Source organism: Brachycentrus maculatus, unplaced genomic scaffold, assembly GCF_059751285.1.
Source record: "Brachycentrus maculatus isolate JH-2025_06_01 unplaced genomic scaffold, ASM5975128v1 h1tg000326l, whole genome shotgun sequence".
Taxonomy (NCBI): Eukaryota; Metazoa; Arthropoda; class Insecta; order Trichoptera; family Brachycentridae; genus Brachycentrus; species Brachycentrus maculatus.
The window spans coordinates 1,901,769-1,926,887 of record NW_028281075.1 but is presented as its reverse complement, the minus strand read 5'-3'; the positions used below and the strand labels follow the sequence as shown (position 1 = coordinate 1,926,887).

General features: G+C 32.1%; 1 protein-coding gene across 2 annotated transcripts; it reads right to left on the bottom strand.

Moving 5' to 3' along the window:
• Nucleotides 1-782: 782 nt before the first annotated feature.
• Nucleotides 783-20,819, bottom strand: LOC148304250 (phosphatidylinositol 3,4,5-trisphosphate 3-phosphatase and dual-specificity protein phosphatase PTEN-like). 2 transcript variants are annotated; one of them, XM_088268725.1, is made up of 10 exons: nt 19,716-20,819; nt 16,727-16,899; nt 15,941-16,082; nt 14,895-14,993; nt 13,950-14,167; nt 13,239-13,443; nt 11,828-11,922; nt 11,442-11,589; nt 5,602-5,737; nt 783-1,394 (listed from the first exon to the last, which is right to left on the bottom strand). In XM_088268725.1, the coding sequence occupies exons 1-9, from the start codon at nt 20,302-20,304 to the stop codon at nt 5,607-5,609; spliced, it is 1,800 nt and encodes a 599-aa protein (XP_088124851.1). In that variant the 5' UTR covers nt 20,305-20,819; the 3' UTR covers nt 783-1,394; nt 5,602-5,606. The 2 variants fall into 2 exon arrangements, with proteins under 2 accessions (XP_088124851.1, XP_088124852.1); XM_088268726.1 differs by lacking the exon at nt 5,602-5,737.
• Nucleotides 20,820-25,119: the final 4,300 nt, after the last annotated feature.

Genomic DNA, 25,119 nt, shown 5'->3' with positions numbered 1-25,119 from the left:
AGGCAAAAATCTATGCTTGTGAGTGCAGACAACCGTTACATCCATATGTGCACTCGGGAGAGCTGACACCCATCACATCCACACGTGTACTGAAGGGTAGAGGCAACGCTTGTGCTCAAGAGTACAGACAACCTCATGTGCATACAGATAGCCATCAATCCGACGCATCCATATGTGCATTCGGGAGAGCTGACACCCATCACATCCACACGTGTACTGAAGGGTAGAGGCAACACTTGTGCTCGAGAGTACAGACAACCATCACATCCACATGTGCCCTCGGGAGAGCTGAAACCCATCATATCCACATGTATATTGAAGGGTGGAGGCAAAACCTGTGCTCGGGAGTGCAGACAACCATCACATACACATCTGTACATAGGGAGTTGACGCCCTCAAGCTAACACATCCACATCTGTATTCTTTTCCTTTACAACTAACTTTTTAATGTCAAAAATATTTATATAATTTGCGTATATTACAATTATGCATACAATTACAGATACTGAAGATGAATAGTACAGATCTGGAAAGCTTAGTCTCGGGTTGTGATAATTGTATGCTTTTACATAAATATATTTTTATAAATGTAATGTTTCAAAGAATACTATTCCAATAGCAAATCCATTCTATCGGCTAGTACGAACTTACAACAGCAAATAATACCGCATTTCAGTTTCTAACCCAACAATTACTAACAAACAAGGAAACACATAATATGTATCTTTCTTCACGTAAAATAGGAAAAGTGGATTCATCCACCATACATACAAACATACTTATACAATTATAAAAAGGTATTTTATTATACAACCTTTGACCTACAACAGACCCGCATGGCGATCAACTTCTGTTTGACCAAGATCACAAACAGTAAAATCCCATTCTTATATACATAAAAAGCCATAAAACATTTACGCAGGTACAAATCAGATAACATTCTTTAATGCGGGTGAATGAGACGTAAACCGGAGGTAAATTCACTATAAACTTGATCAATGATTTACAATCAATAGAAATACAGAGCTATATACTTCATTTCTAATAAATATTTAATTAAGAAAAACTGCAAAATCTCTGAGATCAAATATGTGATGGACATATTAAGCGACAAAACAAAAAAGCACACTAGCGTTCGGTACTCTAATTAACCTATTGTAACTTGAGGACAAGTAACTTAAACATAAACCAATTCAAGGTCCAGACACTTTGAATAGCAAAAATGTAAAAAAGTAGAATATTGTACATATGGAACACGAAACTGCTTGATTCTTCAGAGCCGACGGATGCACTCTCTCCGTCTCTTCTAGTAGTCTTACTGCAAAATGGCACATCAACAAGTGGACAACATTCTGCATATACGTTTAATACTCCTCACAGGTAGGTGGATTCTCCTGGAACAACACAACGCCATAAGCCACCTCCCTATATAGCGCACAACACACACCACACTGCACACAGTCGCAACACTACCGTGAAGCTCACAATGAACATGCACAATATTCCATGAAAAGGCAATACAAATATATTACTCCCTTCTAAGCAAATTTACTCCATCCCACTCACCTACCGAATGGAGTAGCATTTAAAGAAATTAATGAAGTACAATTGTTGCCTTTTCATAGTTGATATAATGACCATGGGAGTGAGAACATATGACCTGTACATTGCAGCAGAGATTCCCAAATTTATTGATCTTTTGAAGAAAATTTTAAATATCTTACGGCATTTCTTGAGATCACTATGGCACATAATATGCCACAGAATATAATTTGTGAACCGCTGCGTTAAAGACATTAAATGTAATTGAAGAATGGTTTTATCATAGACATCAAAATATATTAAGATACAATAATGAATTTTAAAGAATATTACAATGTTTGCAAATTAGTATCTTTGCCAAATTTTGAAAATGTAATTTTATTGCTAAGAAAAAACTAAGCATGGTGTTCTCTCAGATCCCGAAAGCTCTTAAGGTTGAAATAAATGAACAGGGATCAAAAAAAGAGAACTATTCTTAACCTCCATGAACTTAGATATTGATTAATGTCCAGAAAAAAAGAAAGAAAAAGCAAAATGGAACTCTGGGGGATAATTGAATAATTACACATTGTTTGCGAGAAATGCTTAAAAGGGTCTTTTACACACTGTTGGGAGAAAGCGAGAGATGCTAAAAAACGTTCTATTTGCTTAACTTTTGAGAGACGCCAAAAAACACTGTACAGATCGAAGTTGCGATTACTTGTGATTAGTATACAACCCTAATTAGTATACTAATAAGGGTCGGGGTTGATGAAAAAACCGCCCGTCAACAATGTGTAAAATCTTAACCCAATCACCTCTGACTGTCAGGCGACTTTTTTTTATCAGGTGTCAATATATAGTATGAAAAATAAGCCTTGTTTAAGCAAACATTCATTGCAATCAGAAAAACCAATTCAGAAAAATCTTAATTCGAATCCTGGATACTTATGTGATAATTGCAGAGTAGCCACATTTGTGCCGTGACACAGACGTGTGTGTCAACTGCGGTTAATATATTTGCGTCGTTCTTTTTTTCTGGAATATAAGTATTTAAAAAATAGAATAAACACAAAGATTTTTTTAAAAAAGCAAAATCAATTTAATCATTGTAAGTTTGATGATTCCATAACCATTATATATTTTTCTATACCACCACCGTAATTGATAAACAACATTCTCATAAAATTGATCTCTCACTGTTTTATAAAGGTTTTAAAGAAATCTTTGATGATAATAATAATATATATTGCTACATAATACACATTTATAATCTACCACCATTATATAGCTCTACTAGCACTAACAAAATAATTGTCACTAGAAAATAATAATGATAAAGTTTCAACCATAACCAAATAAGAACACAAAATGGATCTGTTACCTTCAATAAAATCATGAGCCATTTATTTCAATTTCTGCATAGAAATATCAGAAGAATAATATATATATATATATATATATATATATATATATATATATATATATATATATATATATATATATATATATATAAATATATATATATATATATATATATATATATATATATATATATATATATATATATATATATATATATATATATATATATATATATATATATATATATATATATATATATATATATATATATATATATATATATATATAAATATATATATATATATATATATATATATATATATATATATATATATATATATATATATATATATATATATATATATATAAATATATATAATACTTATGTATAAAATACTTATTAATTTCAGTGCTGAAGTTTGGGTAGCAACTGACATAAAAGGTGGAAAATTAAAAATGTGTTACACACATGTCCTTTACTCGACAATTGATTTTTTCTCGATTTTTTGAAGCTATCAATGTTCTTTGACTGCGATTGCGATAGATGTGCTGACCCCACGGAGATTGGGACTAACATGAGTACCTTGAAGTGTAGTGAATGTGACTCGGGAGATGTACTCCCCGTGATTCCATTGGGTAAGTTAGATTAGACTTGGAGAAAATACCAAATATTATGCATAAGATTCCTGAGAGAAAATATTATATCTTTTATTTACCTGGATGCAGAAAATTATCAAAATACATTGTAAAGCATTACCAAAACATACTAATGTTGTGAAGTACAATACAGTAGGTAGTGGAGTTAGGTCAAACATAATATCTCAAGAGACGAAGAACTTTATGAAAAGGAAATATGGAACTTTATGAAAGGTGCCTGGTTTAAAATATCACTTTGCCTAAAAAAAAAATATATTGATAATGTTCACTTGGTGATCAAATCTAGTACTTGTGCACAACAAATTGAATACACTCAAAAAATTTATAATAATGATAATAATATTTATAAAACCAAAAATTACCTGAGAACTATTTAATAGCAAACATACATTATAATTTGATAAAATTCCTGATTCTAGATGTGTAATGGTGTAACTTTCACATGCTTTTTGAGAATATTCAGTTTATCACAAGAAATAAAATGATTTTTAACAAATTCCAGAAAATATTCAAATGCACACTGCAGAAATAAATTTGATTAATATAACAATATGCCGCTCATATTATTCACCAGTGAAATGTATGTAATTTAAATTGACAATAATATTATATATATTCCATACTATGATTTTTTACTGCGATTTAAAGACTTTGTAGCATGGACTATATGTTGAAAATTTATCAGTTCAAGAAATGTTTTAACTTTTATTTAGTTGCTTGACATAGAAACGTTACCACTTTTAATAAATTTCAGACAATTGAATGCAATATGACAATTTCTGACAAATGTTAACTAAAACTATTCATTGCCGAATGACTATAGCACACAGTTGCTCACTAAAGGTGTAAGTGCTGCATGTAAAAATTACATAATCCAACATTGTGCAGCTAATTAAAAGTTAGAAGGTTTTTCCAACATATTACGAATTACGAAAAAATACAATTATGAAATCGTTTGACTAACTATTTATAGTGCAAAAATCAAACTCGTACCTCGTAAAAACTAATGCCTATGTGCACAATAACTAAAAAAATACTAAAACACAATGATTGAAATACGAAAAAAGGGCTCACAATAATATAGGGTTATTTTGTGAGGACTGAAAACCAGAATCAAATCCGTAAGAAATGTTTGTTGACCTGAAAATAAAGCTATAGTATCGTTTAGTATAGTTTTTATAATCATAGAGTATTATGTATTTGAATTTCATTATTTTATAAAAGAATGAAGTTCTTTAACACATTTAACGAACATTCTTGTCTCAGTTTTCAATCCTCAAATTTAAAACCAGAAATAAAAGCGAAAGAGGCAAAAGGGTAGAGGTGAGCGAGAAACTAGTCGTCGTTAGTCTGACAACACACACGTGTGAACTTCACTACCAAATGTCATATAATAATGGAATAGGAGTTTAGTGAAGATGTAATAATGAATGCTTTGGTTCATGTAAATCTTTACTTCTTAATAAGATAATTTCAAAATACGTTTAGAAATTAATTTCACATAAATCTGAAAGTTATCTTTTTTTCTTCTTTGAGTATATTAATAGTTCTGAGGTTTTTCATACTTAACATCATGAAAAAGTGTTAAGCAATTGTCTACAACAGTAAAATTAAAAATTATATGGTCATTTCTTTTTTACATAATTATGAAAACAGATTTTTTTTTTTTTTTTAAATTTATATAGTAAAATGTATCAATGATGTTTGGATAAAATGTTATAGAAACATTGTAAATTATAAAGCAAAATAAAGCAATTTTCTAACACCAGTAGAAAAAAAGCATGGCTGGTCATGTTATATAGGTGAGCAACTGCAGATTAGCAGGTAAAATTTGCAATTTTTAGATTAATATAAAAGTAGTAAAGTTAGTCCCTGTCCACACACAAAACAGTATTGGAGGCTGGCGTCTGTTTTCAGGCGACTCGGGAAGAGCTATCATTGAATAGAAGCGGAGCGTGTAGAGCTCCGTGCGAGAAGCTCACGCGTGTGTGCTACAAGGTTCTAGTCCGGGCAGCGCAATGCAAACAGGAAAGAGACAAGAGACGGACGACACGTTACTGTGATCAAGCTTGCAGCATCCGCTCCGTGTCGGCCCGGGGCTGCGTGTTGGGCGGGGGGTGCGCCGCCATGTCCAGCTCCGTCTCGGACAGCAGGCGGTAGTGTCCCAGCAGCGCCGCGCTCTCGCCGCCGACCGCTGACACAACCCACGCACACATTAGCACTCCCCATGTACCACGCAACAACACCCCACATACACTCGACCCCTTTTAATTTATTTTTATTTAATTCTAATACACTTTACCATAAAAAAAAAATATATTAACATTTAGATTATAAATATATAATTTTGACAAATACATATATAATTAACATAATCGGTGTAATTGTGTGATTTTTGGTTGGTTCTAAAAATACACGAGTTATAAAGATGACAGTGAATTAGCTTATTTATTAATGTTTATAATAAATTAAAGAATACACTCCTGTACCTTTTTAAACCTGTCTAGGAATTGAAAAAAAAAGACGAAAAATACCTAAAATTGTATTGTATAGATATTTTCAAAATCATATCCAAAGATTTGAAAAGATTGCTTAGATCTCTAACATGCTGATTTGCATTAAATATTCAGTACTTTCATGTAAATATTACTGCTACATAAGAGAGTACTTTTCATCTTACATTGGTACTGGTAAATCAAGTAATTATTTTATAATCTTGGTAAAAGCAAGTCAGTATGTAATAAGAAGGTAAGATGCAATTAAAACACCTTTTTAACAATGGTAATATGTACCTACGCTACTCCTAATATGTATACATATTTGAAATCACTGCATGATTTACAGTAAAAGCGAAATTCTAATGACGATCATTTGAAACGTATAACGTGATTTCGGGCCCTCCAACACTGTTTCCATACCAAACTTTTCATAACAAAACAATAAAAAAACATTGAATACTTTGTAAAGATGGATGTTTTTGAAGATAATTGTAGTATTTGTTGGTTGACACATTTTAATGTAAATTTAGGCATTTAGATTACACAATATAAAAAAAAATCAATTATGTAATAAAAAAGAAAATAGAATCAGACAAAAAATATTTATTATTTGTTTCATGATTTATCAACTGCTTTAGTTATTAAATTAAATTAAAATTATGTTCCAAATATCATGCATCAATTTGTGTAAGGCAAATGGATCAAAAATAAAAAGTTATTTCTGAAATCTAGTATGTACAAAGTGAGGATATGTCCGGCATCGAATCACTTTCCCTTATGTATCCTTTATTATACACGATTACAGTGGTCCGTAAATAAAATGTTATTAAAACAGTCAGCAATCTGTTAGCAGTGCAGCAGACAGTAGATGTTAGTCATTGACATTGGACATATTGTTGCGGGGACGATTATTAATTCACTTTCGCACTTCCCCACAAGTACCAAATGGTATCTAACCTTTATTTCATTAATACTGGGTAGTTCTCCATCACCCTACAAACATCTATGCAGTATATTACGGGTAGGAAACCAAAGTAAACACTTTGTACGTAATGCTTGGAATTCTTTATCTAGGTGACTCCCTGTCACGAGATTCATGCACTATATTGTACCCAAACCTGTAGTTAACAATCTCTAACATACTCCTAATGCGTTGTATACTGCCTAAATCTACATAATTAACTTTTGTGTCCACTTTATCATTTCCAAATTTTAGTATGTATTATGTTCATGCATTACACAAATTTTACGCTTTTGTTTGGTATATAAAATCATCTTTGAAATAAAATTTAAATGAAACTGTAGAGATAACAGTGCCAAACGGTCAAAGTTGTAGCTCGGAATACAAATAGACATTAATGATATAGCTGAACCATCGAATATTTACGGGCAACAATTGAGTGATCCAATTTTCTGTTAGGAAGCGCAGCTTTAGTGATTGTATGGGGTATAAAGTATTTATACGAAAAATTCAAATTGTATGAGCTTCAAATCCATTTATTTCATATTCATAACACATTCAATAGATTTGAATAACTTTCAAAGTAAAAATGGTGATATTCATCATATTCATAATGATAAATGTACTTTTTACCAACATTGGAAAGTATTAGTTAAACCTAATTTAAAACAAATGGAACGCCTAATACTTATTCTACCTTTTTTACAATTAACTCCATTACAAGGTACTCAACGGCGTATCAATATTAGGAATTAGGAGATACAATTCGGAGGAGAGTAGCAGATGAGAAAGAGGAAGTGCATTTAAGGAACCGGGAGCCACTCTACAATTAAGATTGTCGGCTTTAATCTGTCCCCAAAAGAAATTTAATACAACATTGTGTATTTAAAATACACAATTCGACACTTCATTATCTTCTGGGAAAAATTCTGGTTGGAAGTAAATTAACATAAATATATTTACAATCACAAGCACAGCCAAATAAAATTATATTCATAAAAAATATAAAAGAGTTGCCTAATATACAGATACAAGTCTAATGCCTAAGATACAGACAGTCTGATGACAATTTCCGCTTTCTTAAATAACTAAAGCTAATATTTACAATATATTTTTAAACACATTATTTCTCTAACGATCGAAAAAAAATCGATAAGTTTTCTCTGTAATTATTCTAGTCGAACATTCTACCTAGGTCACGTTAGCACTTGGAACTCACGATGTCCAAAATATAAGTAAAGATATCGAGATAATAAATCTAAATTTAAGGGTAGAACCAGCACCTCCAAAATTATTAATACAATTAACGTGCTGCGAGATAAGTTTGGCAACTCTAACATGATCCGTTACTGCGGCAGTGATAACCTGTTACAACTTGGCAACCTACCAATATAAACTTGCCATAATATGCTTCGATTGATTAAAGAGAAAAAAATCTTTGTCAATATTGAAATCAATGTATACATATACTCAATATAATATGGTTAAAAGAACATGCATCAACTTTCTAATAACGGATGTTGTAAGTAACTGTAAACATCTTATCTGATGTCATTGTAACACTCATTTATGACAAAACATCATTTTGCAGGACACTTACGAGGAAGGAAAACTTCAGAATGAGTTTACAAACAACTGATGTAAAGTTGTCAACTTTAGCCCACCACTTGTATTTAATAAAGGCACAGAACTCAATATGTAGGACTAAACAACTAATGAACTAAACAACTAATAAACTTCAGTACGAGTTAACAAATAACAATTTTTGTGAAGTGTTAACTTTAGCCCACCAATGTATTTAATTAAGGCACTGATGGAACTCAATAGGACTAAACAACTGATGAACTAAACTAATAAACTTCAGTACGAGTTTACAAATAACAATTGATGTGAAGTTGTCAACTTTATTCCATCACTTGGATTTAATAAAGCCAATGATAGAATTTGGCAGAACTAAAAAACTAATATAGAATTAGTAGGAGCACTTGTTGTCAGTGTTGTTTTTGTGTGTTTTTTAAAAAAAATATCTATATGCAAAGGTCCAAAAGCTGATGTCCAATATATATTTTTTCCATTCATTGATTTGGCAGTCACTTAGTGGTATGTATTATCCATTCATTTTCAATTTAGGTTTTACTTGGTAAATATCACAATTTCTTAAAACCTAATGTGACACATATTTTAATGCATTCCGCATCATTTTTAAACACCGTATGTGAAGCTAAGTTTAAATTCTAGAGTCTTGTCCTTAGGACGTTGAAGGATGAAGAGGGGGTAGGAGCTGTTTCTTATTTTTATTTATTTTTTATTCTTTATCAGTTGGAACATAGACAATGGGGGAAGCTATAGTCATTGTCATATTGTTAATTACGGGATTATTCTAATAAAATATTTATGAATTTCTATTGTTTTAAAATGTTACAGTTTAAGACTTTTTTAATTAATAATTTTGAGGATTTCTGGGTTATTGTTGTTATGTATATGTGTGATCGTTATCTGTTAATCGGTTCGTGAACTCTGAAAAATATTTATTTATTACTTCATGTTCCCTGATTCTTGTTTTGAATTTTCTGGGAGTTATACCAATGTATGAACTTCCACAGCCGCAGTTCAATTTATATACCAACGGGGATTTTTTGGTTATTTTATTTATGTAAATTATTCTTTTCCAAATATCTGTTCACTATAAAATTTAAAATTAGTAAACACCACTAATTGTTATGCTTTTTTTTCCAAATTCAACCTAAATTTGAGAGTTGAACCTTTATGACGTTGGAGGATGAGAAGAGGTTTTTGCACTGTTTATCAGTGGGAACTTTCATATTTCCACTAAAAACAAAACAATTCACAAATATAAATTACCTCCTTACCCTTTAATGATCTGAGGGTACAACTCTCAGACTTGGGCAAAACTTTACATAGTGTGTTTGAAAATGATGAAGACCGCATAAACTTATGTCAGACATATCGCTCACTCCTTTCAAGAACGTCATATATCAAAAATTTTCAATTTTCAGTTGTGCATGTTTTCGGAATGCCCAGAAAATGTACTATATCCCAGCAAAAGCGGCATATTTTTAACTTAATATTTACCCGCTACAGGGCAGAAAGTGTTGTTTTTGCATTTTTCAGAAAAGGTATTGTGTTATTTTATTTTTAAATAAACTAAATATTTTTCAAATGGAGAAAAAACCTTCAGGTTTTACCTAAAACGATCTGTTGCACAGTAAAAAGTTCAATAAGTGGCTTGATATTTATTTTTAATACATTGTGTTACATTTTTAAACTTTAAAAACGTTCTCCTGAAAAATCAAGTTTTTTGATTTATGACGTTCTTGAAAGGAGTGAGCGATATAATAGTATAGTAATTAATGGTATTTACCATGTTAACTCTCAATATTTTAGAAATTAACTAAAACATTTATATGGTCGACTTTAGTGAAAGCAACAAAAATACACTCATTTATCTAGTTTAAACAAATTCAACGATCCCTTAGCAAGACAAAATTTTATGAAAATCAGGATGAAATTGTGAGAATGATATCAGAAGTTGGTTACGGTAACAATATGCTACAAATAGTTTGTTCCCTAGATGACTATCCAGCATTTTGGACTTATCAGCTTTTGAGTCTTAGCGGTAAAAATATTTATTTCCTATAAAAATTAAATTTAGGTGAGATTTTTTTTGTTTAACTCAGTGAGAGATTTTGTCTTTAAGCAACTAAATTATACCCATTTTATAACACACAGCGTATTATACTCATCGCATGGGATAAAAAACTAAATAATTTTAAAAATAAAGCGAAAATTATAAATTTTTAAATTATATTCAACAAATTCATTACATCACAACGGTACGGGTATTTCTAAAACCATACAGTTCCGGGAGTAAACATTTTTTTTCTAATGAGATGATGAATTTATATTAATGCCCTTTTTGAATAATAACCATCCGAAAATGTAAGTTATTAACATCATTAATTTTATTTATTTTGATAAATTCACTAATTTGATAAGAATGGCATTGTAACTGAATGATTATTATTATTATTTTGTAAGAAAATAAGAAGCAAGTAACAAATACTCGGGTTCTGCAAAAGTTTTAAAAAAATACAGTTAAACTTTATAAATTTTCACGGCCGTTTAGAGGCTGAAGTTCAGACATTGGCACTTATGTTTTGAACCGCATTGTAGCGCAGTTTTCTATAAATATATAATATTTTATCACATTTGTTGTTATTATCTTTCTTGGGAAAGCGGGTAAGTACGAGCGGTACTCTAGCGCGAGAGTGTGTATTGAGAAGCGAGTGGGGATCAGAAGGACTTGGGCTTGGGGGGCAGGAGGGGGGTGGAGAGGCGGCGGGTGGTGAGGCGGGAGAAGAGGGGCGGCAGAAGGGAGGCGCGGCGCCGGGAGGGGGGAGACTGCAGGGGTTCCTCACCCGAGTCCCAGCCCTCCTCGGGCTCCAGGGAGACCTCGCTGTCCTCCTCCGCGCTGGACGAGTGCGAGTTGGAGGGCGGGGAGCCCTGCGCGCCGCCGCCCCCGCCCCACCGCATACTGGACTGCACATTTTCAACCATCAGCTCCACCTGACAAACAACATCACAATTATACTATATTCTCAACACCTGACAGGGCTCTAAGCCATTTCTTTGTGTATATACACACATATATACATACACATATATATATATATATATATATATATATATATATATATATATATATATATATATATATATATATATATATATATATATATATATATATATATAAATAAATAAATATGTATAAATATAAATATAAAACGCAATTTTTTTAAATTACCTTGAAGTCGGGACTGTAGATTTTGTGTTTTTTATCTTTGTGCGCAGTATCTATTTGCCATTTATCCCATACAAGATTGGAAACACGTAGGGTTCCTGAAATCCAAAATACATTTTATGTATCATGTTGACAAAATAAAATAAATGTTTGTGGGTAACTACATATTATGTAACCCAGTGTTCCGCAAACTTTCTATTCAAAGTACACCTACCAAGTTGAGAAATTTCAGAGGTGCATATTTACTATATTATGGTAACATATTATGTTTAATGTGAAATGTGAGCCTACTTAACTTAGCACAGGCAATCAATTTGGACCAACTGTGTTATTTTCACAAAACTAGACTTTTTTCCGCGGCACATCAACTGATCACCACGGTACACCAGTGTGACGCGGCACACACTTTGCAGAACAATAATGTAACTGACTAACACGAGTACCTATAGCTCTTAGACTGCTTGTGATCATGAAGGCCCCAGTTTCAAATTATCCACAACTAAATTTTTGTTAAATCTAGACATCATTTTACTATTTGAAATTAGACTATCAACAAATTCATATGTAAAAATCATATATTTTTTTTAGTGCCTTGATATATATATTTTTTTTAATTCGGTCTTTTCAATTTTCTTTATTAAATTGTCAATTTGGTTAATTGCTTCTTGTTTTTACGAATTAACTATGTAGTGTAGATAACTTTAACTTTCATATGTAATCGACACCCTGGTTTTAATAAGAGGAAAAAAACAGATATTACTTTATTATAAGCAATGTAGAAAATGAGTGATATTATTATATTTTTTTTTACTAATTCATTATCATAATCTATTTTTGAATACTGGTAATAATTTTTAGCATTATTGAATGGATAAAACAAAAGTAATTATAAAAATATTGAAACAAGTATCGATTGAAGTAGAGAAATATTACAAATATAATCCATAGAAACTCTGTAGTTCCCGTACTACGCTTGAGAACTATAGGTGGTTGGACTGTACCATAAAGATTTTTAGTTCAAAAATATCTCACCATGCACACTTACATAAATATATATGTAAAAATAAAACAATTATTAGTAAAAAAAAATTGTTGGTGGTATATTTTTTTTTGGAAAATTGCAAATGATGAATGCCACTGGAAGAAAAAACTCTCTTTGAAACTATACCTACAGATGTCTATTCAACAAACTTTTTAAAACCCCTATGTATATTAAAAAATAAAAATAGCAGTAATTTGGAAACAGAATGAAGCCATTTTTTTTACTTCATTTTGTCGACATTATTTTTTGTATTTTTTTGTTTGGGTCAAACTACAATATTGACACAATTCCTTTTGCGGCGAATGCTTCAGTCACATTAAGAATTATAGTTCTGTATGGATGGAATAATTAGTCAGGATTCTTTAGACTCACCGCCTTGTTCGCGCACATCCTCTAGATTTGTAACTCGGTGAGTTTCAAAGAATGTATTAAACCACACATGAAAAAGCCTTCCTTTTTCCTTTTTCGCCTTGTTATAGAACTCCAACTTGATATCACCCTCCAGGGGGATACAGCGGTCTAGGTTCATGCAGATCTGTGTATCACCTTTCCTAACCTCGTAACACCCGAGCGATACCTGGAAATAAACACAAAACAATAATGCAAAGTTAATGTAGACATATGCATACAAAGTTGTTAGTGTGACGGAATGGGTGTTTCCTGGTTCCAGGAGGATAAGTAAAAGCCTCATGATCGGTCATTCACTTATTGTGGCCACCGACAGCCCGCCTTGCACGAACGGTTAGTTGAGGTGGCATGTTAATTTGATAATTTGCCTGTCAATAATTTTTGACATGATTTTCATTTATAATTTTAAAAAGTTTTGAACTTCGGGCGAAATATTGTTTAAATTAAGAATCATCACACATTTTAAATTTATCAAAGGTTTTGTATGAAAACATTGGAAGACTTAAGTTTTTTTTTTTGATCATGACGAAATTGGAATTATGTAATTTACAGCATGTACTATGCGACCACGATATACCACCCTTTCAGCATTTGGCTAATCACTAATTCTCTACTACAGTTGGCTTTCAATGTTGGGGCATTTTGAATAAGTAAGATAATAATAATAATAATAACCTTCATGTTTTTTGAATCTCGCTGGTTTGCTTCTGAGACAAACAGTTCGAGTGTGATCTGTCCTCCATTGAAAATGGGTGGGGGTTTGAGTAAAACCCTTAGGATTTGTATCTTAGGCGGAATGTACATGTTTCCCATGTTCATTCCTTCTACCGAGAGCATCTTGAGAAGCATGGCGTAGTACTCCACGTAGCGACGCTGCGAAGGTATTGTTACTCCTGAAATACCCATAAACACATACTCAAAATAATAGTCGTTGCAATAAACCAAGCAATTGCCTGCATTAGAATAAATGTAGTAGAAGCCAGTAAGGTAAAGATTATTTAGTTTCAGTAAGGTTAAAACCTCAAATAAATATAATAAAATACTCATACAAAATCACCCAAAAGGGATTTACAATATATTTTCACAAAAGAGGTTCATTACACACACAAGCTCATCATTTCGATAGTGGTGTTAATCACTTTATTCAAGAAATGAGATAAGACCCTTGCATTTCAATGTTCCTATATGTATGAAAGCTGGAACTAGGCTGTATACAGATTTGTGATTCTATTTTGTTCTATACACTATTTCCTTAAAAGTTAAGTACACAATGATGTTTTACCATAAAAAATTATGATCTATTTTCAAAATAAACTCTTTTTTAATTAGAATATTAACACTTTTCACACCTTAAAAAATGAGATAAAATAACCAGAACTCCTTAGTAAATGTAGAAAAAGGAAGACAGATATTTAATAAATGTATTTTGATTTTTTATAGAACACTGTAATGAACAAGACAATAGTAATACTTAAATAAATAAATATGAAGTTAAAGATGCCTCACGAAAGGTGGGTATTTTCAATTAAGGAGTTGACAATTTCAACAGGTTGTCAACTAGGATAATGAACTGCGTATAAGCCCTTCTTTCAAACAATATGTAAGATTTTAATAACATACCTTTTTCATTGTGTGTTCTTTTTTGGGCATAAAAATTAAGTGCGTCGATGGCTTCGGTGAACTGGTTTACATGGAGTAAATAACAACAAATCATAGTTCCTGCAAAACAGAACATTCAAATATCAACAACTGAAATGACGTACCTGACAAATCAAAACATTTCTAAAATAAAGTAAAAGTTCCTTAATTTGAACTCAATCTTTTATTATTTGGTCCCGTCAAATTGAAATTGCCAACCTTTTACTGTAGTTATATTATATTTATACTACAAAAACGACTTTCACTGAGCGGGAATATCGGATTTAGCATTGTAACATATAACAAATAAAAGGATTTTTAATACACTTTTTGTATTTATAAATATTAATATATATTTTTTATTTTCTTATCGAAATACAGCATTTGTTGTAAGATAGCTACAAATTGCAGCGTTGGTTTTAAAAAGTTGGTATCAACACCATTAATACCAATATGTGCACAAGAACTGAAACCTCAGTAGTAAGAGTATAATGCACGGACCATAAAATGCTTCTTTTATAGTGGTAAGTCTTGCAGTCGAGACATTTGATTCCATTAAAAATTGTGTGCCTTGTTGAAAATAATGTGTTTTTATTTTCAAAAATGGTAAAACATGGTAAGCCTGCGGACAAAATGTTTCTTTAATATTATAGATACGGTAAGGTTGAAGATTAGTGTCACCTAGATAATTGTTCCAAGCCCAGGTAAGATTTCTTCAAAAGAGGTATAATGTTAGCTTATTTTTTTGTTGATTTGTGGAACAATGCTGCTCTTCATATGAATGTTTTTAAATTTATTAAGAATGAAGCAATTTTGTACTATGCAATTTTGCACTTCTACAAAAGTCATGTTGGTAATGGATCCAATAAACACTGTTAATTAAGCGAGGCATTGATCAGTTTTGATATCACACTTATTGATGTTAATAGGAAAATTTTCAGACGCTGTGAGACAATATCAGCTATTGTAGGTTTTTGGACAAAAGAAGTTGCATTCCGAATTTTCTTGATCTATTTTTTTTAAGTTACCTGTTCGGCCCTTTCCAGCTTTACAATTCACTGCCGCCACATTCTGGTTATGCTCCGAGAGCCAGCTGTACACATCCTCACAGAACAACTTGATGAGGGCTATACTCGGGGGGTTGTGGTCTTCAAATGGATATTCTGATACCTGAAACATCCGAGTAAACTCCATCACAGTGACAGTACATTATATTCTTGATGAAGATTATGCTATTTTTAACAACATTTACAGTTTGATCCTTTGAGGAGCGCAGTACCCAGTGAGATACAAATGTATCTAACAGATAGCCTCCTTATGCATTTCATTTGTTTATTGGAAATAAAAAGAGGCATTTTATTTGAGTTCTCTATTGAGTAATGCAGATTATAACTGAGGTTCCCAACCTTTTCTGGCCGGTTGCCTCCTAGAAGATATTGTATATTTGTGTTGCCCACTTCTCAGCGGATCCAACAATAAATAAGGTTGTTGCCTCCAAACTCTTTTATTTTTCTCACAATTTTTAATTTTAAAAATTTACCGGCAAACTTTTTTTCATCATAAACCTTACTTTTTTCTCAAAGTTTCTTGGTAAATTCTTTTTTCCTCACGAGAATATATACCTTATTATATTTCCTCACCCGGGGTAAGAATGCATATTGCTCAAAACCACATAAAATTGCCCACAAAAGTACTTTTACTACATCTTATGAACCTATCAAATAAAATCTAATAATTTTACTATCAAAAATAAATTGGAAATAAATTTAAAAATAAACTGTGTTGTGATTTTTTTAAATATGGAATATACTTACTCTGTTGTGGAATTTACTGATGTCATAAGATTTATCTTCGCGTAGATTGTACAATTTATAACGATCCTTGTGCTTCTCTTCAAGGAATTTTACTACATCCCCCATACTGTTACGATAGACTGACTCTAGGCTCTTACTAGGGTATCCCATCGCTATTATATTATCTGTTATATCTGTCAAATGTGTTAAGGAAAAAAGTACTGGAAAATGTTCTTTAGAATAAGAATATAAATCTATCAATACTTGACTAAAATATTTTGATAAATAAAATAAAATACTAATAAAATTATGTTTAACATTCTATCCAAAACATGTGTTTATCAAATTCCTAATTATTTTGGTATTGTGGTTAGTGTCGAGGACTCGTAAAGAGTTTCTGGGTTGGAACCACAACATGATACCAATTTTAAACGGTTAGCTTAGACCTACAATAATATAATGAAATTGAAATATTTATGTATTTAACAAATATGTTTCTTTCAGGGATTTATAAATTTCAAAGGCAAGATTCAAGTTTGGTGTAAGCGAAGGCAAATTAAAAATAAGAATATCGACTGACTAATTTTTCAGTGACTAATAAACAAATAAGAATATACATGTAGTCGATTGAGATAACTGTTTTAATTTCGTATGGCAGAACAGTAAACCGGAATTTAGAAATCCTTTATCACCGATGTTATATACCTACATATTTATTAAAATCGTGATCTACATAAATTATTGAGATCAAATACTGTGCAATCGTTATTTTTTTAAAAATAACAGAAACAGTTTTAGTAGTTTTTGCAAAATAAAGAAATATCTGATTATCATTACAATTCATGTTACACATTATGAATCAAAGGATCTAATACCCTTGTATATGATCATTGAATAGTTAGCAATTAATAACACCATATAGAACTAAACCCCGAGGCAAAGACCTTGGGGCTAAACACTGTAAACTATAAGTTTAGTATATCCGAGTACCTAATGTGTCAATGCAATAAAGAAATATTCAAGATTCAACACTATTCCATCAAGAAATATAGTAACTGGGAAAGACTTATATATGTATTAGGTGTATGCATATGAAAGTGCCATTTTTTGCTAAATTGAACCATTTTTTCGATATCAAAGGGAATTAATACGTCAATCAAAATAATTGCCGTCGCATAATAACTACTACTTTCGCCCATTTTTCTTGCAAAACACGGTATCCGTGCTGGAAGAAATCGTGATCTAAATTTGAACTTCTTAAATTTTTAACATGTATTGTTGGGGCAAAACGGCTTTCGCATAATAAACATATTCTTGGAACGAATTACGTATATTATGCGAGACATCACTGTATTCAATCAAAATTAAAATTAGACGTAATAACTTTAACAGATCAGTGCGGGCAAAAGTCTGAACAAAACTGCCACAAAATTGACCATCTTGCACTTATGTCAATTTAGTTTTCTGCTGATAATATTACAATGAAAAAAAAACATTTTATTTACATTAAACGACATACAGATGGTAATTAAGTTTACTGTTATAAAAATAATAATAAAAAAACATTATTTAATAGATCATGGAAACATAAAGAAAGAAAAAAATGTTACTGTTATAATAGTGGGTGCCATTATTAGAACGTTATTTTTATGATTAATTCTACAGCCAAAAGTCGAGTGGATAATAACATTAAAATGCACATAATGCTATGAATAAAAAAATGTCAAGGGTGGTCCAACCATAACGCATGATGTTAATTGTGAGTCACACCCTAATGTCAAGTTTTTTGCCCTACTTTATATGACATTTCATTGTTTGTCTTTGACAAATTCAACCATACACAATTGAGCAGGGCGTTAAGATTGTTGAAGTGTTTTATGAAAATGGGCGTTCAAATCAAAAACACTTTCACCTCAGTGGATTCGTTAACAAGCAGAATTGTCGCATTTGGGCAAATGAGAATCCACGAGTGGTTGTTGAAAAGCCGATGCATCCACAAAGAGTGACTGATTGGTGCGGTTTATGGGCTGGCGGCGTCATCAGGCCGTACTTCTTCAAAAATGAGGTCAGCCAAGCAGTTACCGTGAGTGGTGTTCGATATCGCGAGATGATAACTGACTCTTTGTGTCCAGAATTTGGAGGGTATGGAGTTGGACGATATGTGGTTCCAACAGGACGGTGCCACTTGCCACACAGACAATGAAACAATGGCTCTTTTGCGCGAGAAATTCAATGGCCGTGTTAATTGGCCGCCACGATCATGTCATTTGACACCGTTTGGCTTCTTTCTTTGGGGATATTTGAAAGAAAAAGTGTACGTCAATAAGCCAAGAACAATTCAAGACTTAAAGGATGAGATAATTCAGCACATTAACGACATTGAACCTCAATTGTGCTTTAGCGTCATTGAAAATATGGACCATCTGATAAAGGTATGCCACCGAGGCCGTGGCGAGCATTTCGCCAATAATTTGTTTCGCACATAATTGTCATAGATCTTTCTCTCATGATAAAAAAATCAGATAATTGTCTGAAAACTTTTTGTTTTATTTAAAATCAACATCGTGCGTTACGGCTAGACCATCTTTACATTCTGTGAAAGGCTAAAGTATAATTAAAATGTGAAAAAAGGCTCAACTTTTAAAGAAAACATAAAGTGAAGTGGTTTAATATTTTCGGCATTCATTAATGCCCATATAGATATAATGTATATAATGTTATCAACTCTATAATGCAACATTCAATATATCATATCTGCAAATGTCGGGCTTGCCAAAGGACTATCCATCCCGTCGTGCATATTATTTTATCAAATTGTACAGGTATAAAAATACTACATTGCATCATTAGGTCAAATCGTGATTTTAAGATTGACCTCCTGTGACAGTTGATTACCGAAATATTACCTGGAGTCATTCATTGTGCGCAGACTTGTTTAGTGCAACATAACCTCGAAGGTAAGTCTCGCAAAGAGCTCTAATGTGTAAAGCAGACTAATAAAAAAGGATACATGTTAAGTCGAGATCGAAGCCATCTTGAGTAAAGCGTTTTCTTTGTTTACTAACTATACCTTTGATTGGGTTAGTCATTTTCATATTCATTATAGTATTAGAAATAGTTATACTGTCTCCGCCGCTGCAGGCCGGTTTCGCGTTCATGAGATCGGATGAAAAGTTATCACATTTACTATTACTAATATTGTCTTTTTTATTCAGCACGGAAACACGGTGTCCATTTAGTAAAGATAAAGATTGTTTCCCATTAGAATGATCACTAAAGTTATTGAATGTTTGGAGAGTTTCTTTAAAACTAGATACGGTTCTTTTTCGAGTTCCATTGCATAGGGCGGTGGGGGCGCCGCCACCCGCCGGGGCACTGGCGGCACCGGGGGCGCTCGCGGGCGGAGCTACCGAGGCCCTATGGACGGCAGTCTCGTCTCCCGACTGCCCGGCTGCGCAGACCGCGACGTGAACCGACAGCACTTTGTCACACTCGCCGACACAGTCATGTAAGGGTGCTACCGACTGGCACAGCTGAAGATCCGACTTCTTTTCTGAACCCCTTCGGTTCCTTCCGTCGCAGCTGAGACAAACACCCATAAAAGTGTAAGCTTTTCGATCGGCACTTCACATTCGGAAACCTAAATCATATCGGGAATGCTAAATGAGCGAGTAAAACCGCATTCTTTGTCCTGGAGTAATTAAGAAAGAACCCTTTGTAATTCAAAGGCCTTCCTAACACTCAGTTTATCAAAGCACTTTAAAAAAACATAATTTCGATTCTTTTCGTCCGATAATCGCGAAAAGAAACAAAATGATAACACCATAATAATTTTATTCAACATACTGACAAAATATAAAAAAATTAGAATCTACTGTCACACACGTTCTCTACTGCCCAGTAAGAGAATAGTCAACTCTTCCGGAAGAGCTACTCGCCGGCACTCCCATTAGTTTAGTCAAAGAACTAACCACTTATCCATTATCACTTTACGTAATTAACATTAATATCACAAATTATTATAAAAGTGACAAAGTGCCCACAACTAGCACAATGAAAAGGATCTATCTGGCGTTCATGGCGTCCATCCATCCTGCGCTTACAGTAGGATCTCAGCCGGATAGAAACAGCTGCAAAAGATGTTACCAATGCGAGAATACTATATCTGTCCTTTTTTATCAAATATAAATTGACCCTTTTAGACAGTGATAGAAATACATTTCTCTTTCATCCCGTAGAGGAAGAGGGAGAGATCTCTTTGTTTAACACAGTTCCAAATACTAACACCAGGCGGATACTAGCACAAGCTAAAATTGCAGTAAAAAATACATTTTCCCGATTTACTTACGAATCAGTACTAGCACAAGCTAAAATAGCAGAAAAAAATACATTTTCCCGGTTTTCTGACGAATCAGTACCTACTTCAGAATTAGCGCCAAATTTAAACTCAGTATTTACAAGTAACAAAAGCATTTCCTAAACAATTTCTGAAATAATTATTTTAAAAATTAAATTAAATTAAAACTCAATAAACGGTACTCAATTCCCGCGTAATACCACTTATTGAGTTTTATTTCATTACACACGACAAAACTACAGTTGTCTTCGGCAGGTGATTACTAAAATTGTAGTATTCGAAACTAGTCGTGTGTGTGTAATGAAATACAACTCAATAAGTGGTATTATACGAGTATTTAATATTTTAAATAATCAACACGTCATTCCACAAAGCTAATGCCGAATCAATAAATAATATAATTTCTAAATTATTAAAGATTACCAAAATATAGTAAAAGGAGGTACTTCTGTTTATGTCACTTTTAGCAGATTGCTTACAGCAATATCGACTTACAACTACAAACCAACCATCATATAACTATTGTGGCATACTTGTAAACCATTCATTATATTAATGTTTGTATTTTTTTTTAAAAATTTATGTTTGATTTATTTAATGTTTATATTTATTTAATGTTTATGTATTTCATATTTTTAAGGTTTCCTAAACTTTCATAAAAAATATCCAAATTTAGAAAATGGTATTGAGGCAAGTTATAGCAACGTAGATATTTAAAACTAACAATTGATGTAGTAGAATTGCTTTTTTATATGACTAAATATAAATATGCTACAACAACCGGTTTTAACCCTTTGCCCGTACCTTATACACACAAAAAATTGGGCCTTGGCGGATTTTTCTGTACCTGGTACAGGCAAATATGAACCCTGGTACCCTGGTGAAGAAATAGCTCATGCTGATTTTACTCTATTATTTTATGAGGTAGTTGAATGTATTCTCGCAGGGTAGCTCTATATGTATGGATTGTAGAGAACTGTCGCCAAAAATCAGTATATTAACTGTTCTAAAATATGAACAAATAATTTGTTATGGACCATAAAACTATTATTAATAAAATACTTATCCGCACCACAATGGTTCATAGGGCACTGCATCATATAGAAGCAGTGTTATCTTGATTGTTAAATACACGAAGGAAAGGTGATCAGCCTTCCGCTTCAGGTATCAGTCCAGTCATATTGAATAAATATTAGACAATCACTAATATTTATTTTGACACCTCTTGGGAATCGAACCCGGGACCTCCAGCATGGTAGCCTAGAGCGCTAACCACTACACTATGGAGGCGGACAAAATTCACTAATTAAAAATGTCTTACCTGATATAATATCACTGGGCTAAACACTGATAAATATAATGCTAAAAACTGTGGTTTTTTAACATTAGGTAGGAAAAAACAAAAAAATCAATACAGTATCACAGCTTTAGAGTCATGCGGAGTACATAGCCTAGCGCCTAGCCAACTGCAACAGTTGTATCCATAGGTGCTGAATCTGTTGCCTTATTTTCGAGTTCCTCAAAAAGCTGAACCACCCTAGCCATTTTTTATTTATTATCTTTAAGTAAATGTTTTTTGCTTTTGTAAATTTTTCAAGCCTAAGAAAACAGCTAAGTAGGTAAACATCAAAGAACATGAAGGTTTGAAAGACACTTTATTACTAAAAATATAACACAGCTTACAGACCATAAATATTTATAATATAATATTATAATTTATAGTGAACAATAGAGAAAAAACAATGTTATATTTTTAAAATTTCATTTCTTTAAAGACGCATCTAAATATTATAGTTTTTTTCATGCTCTTGGAACACAACCAAATACAACATAACTAATATAGGTGGGTTTAAATTAAATGAACATTATTTTCAAATATTTTTTTATAAGTAATGAATGAGTGATATATCACTAATATTAAGTCAAGACACAATTTATGGTTATAATGAATTTATTTTTTGTGAACTGTTTTGCCTTGCGATGTATCATCAAACTATCAGACAGCGGATGCAAAAATAAAATCCCCTAAAATCATAACTTGTGTCCTGATTTATATTAACAATAATAGATTATTCAATTCTACAAAGTAACGCCGATTCAATAAATAATGAGTGATGTTTGAAAACACAATCTAATCCTTAAAAAATAAGAGAATCATCACAATGTAAGTCCATTTCTAAAACATTTTTCGTCTGTTATTTTATATTATTGAAACATATTCATTAATACAAGCACAGCATAGTTTAAGAATATAGAGCACGACTGCAATCGGTTCAGTTCAGCCATAATGTGCGAAATAGATGTTTTTAACTGTCGTGCTAGAGTAATATAGGTTTTGAATTAGAATATCCCAGAAGTAGTCAAATGTACTATTTAATGGACTAGTTTAGTGGTAAAAAAAAACTTTTTTTTAAAAGTACATGTACAAACAATAAATACAATTTCATCTCTTTTTCTAAAAACACTACTATACTGACAAAATTTGCATTGATAGTAGGATAAAAAATCTTTCATATTTATAATATATTTTAATTATTATTATATAAAGAACCTTAAAGCGATGAGTTCATATAACATACATATAAAGTACCCTATAAAATTAGCAGCCATGACTAACGTTTTAGACCCGGGTTTCCCCGAACACGAAAACCCTGGGTTTTCGATTTTACCAAACCCGAAAACCCGGGGTATTAGTTATTTATCTAATACAGTAGAATAACAATTATTTTAAGCAAGTTTCACACAGAAAACTATTTCACACTAGTTTATGAATTGGGGATTTCTGAATCAGAAGTAGCAGTTGAGGTGGGAGTTGACCCATCGGCATACCTGCCGCCAAATCTTGGCGGCCAAGTATATTTTACATTCGCATATCAGCCGCAGTTTAAGCCACGCCCCCATCCGTGGTAGTTCATATTATAAAGATACTTTAGTGTGATATCTACAAATCAGTAAAGTAAGCTTTTTGTAATGCATTATTTCTTATTATTTTTATACAAATTTATTGACGGCACTTGACCAAAGATGTCTCTGTAAGGATAGAATTATCCTTTTGATTGAAATATCAACTAAAATCAGTCAGAAATCAAAATTTTACATCTCAGGTATAATGTTTTATTGAGTTACTTTTTCAAGTTTTCTTGTTAATTTATCACATTTTTGATCTAGACACAATAAAATATGTGCATAATAGTTATATGTACCATATTTATTGGTAGAACAGTAAAAGTTTTAATTTTATGAGATAATTTTTATAACTCGGTTGAATTTGAACGCCTTTGACGCTTCAAACACGCGAGCAATATGATTGGTCGGACTGATTTGTACCACAAAAATCAATCTGTTTAGTGCGTGGTACCATTTTCTGCATTTAAAGATTATTTCTATGTTTGTTCTCATTTTATCAGGTGCAAAATATTAGCATCTCATTGTTTGACAAACCATATCACCTCCCCTCTGGACGGGGCAACTTTTTTACTTGCGGGGATACATTCAACAAAGTGTCTTTGTATACATATTTTGAAAAAAAACTGATATGCCGATGGGTTAAAGATGGAATTCAAGATGATGCTACAAATATTGGTGTTTTTATTAAACAAATGTCCCTATCCGATGAGCTCAGTATATTTCTGCAGGAGAATGATAAAAAAAAATCATAAAAAATAAAAATCTGGTTCATATATCATAAGAAAAGAAATTGAGTTGTGTCGAGCAACAAAAAGCGCATCTGAAATGCTAGATAAACTTTTAAGGTCTTCAACAACAATGGACCAACTTGGGTGAAAGCAGAAAGAGCGTTTACCGTAATGGGTCTCTTTGCTTATAAACTCAGAAGTCGATTCAATAATAATATAAGCACAAATGAGATATTTGTACCACTTTTATTTATGTTATACATGTCTCTAATAAATTATTTAAGTTCTTTGCTATTGACCAACTGGAACCAACAAAGTAAACCTGGGTTTTAATGTTCAAAATCGAAAACGCTAGCCATGACATATTAATATTGTAGAAGTTTTGGGTGATAAAATTGAGCGTGATTCTATGAATCTTTCTT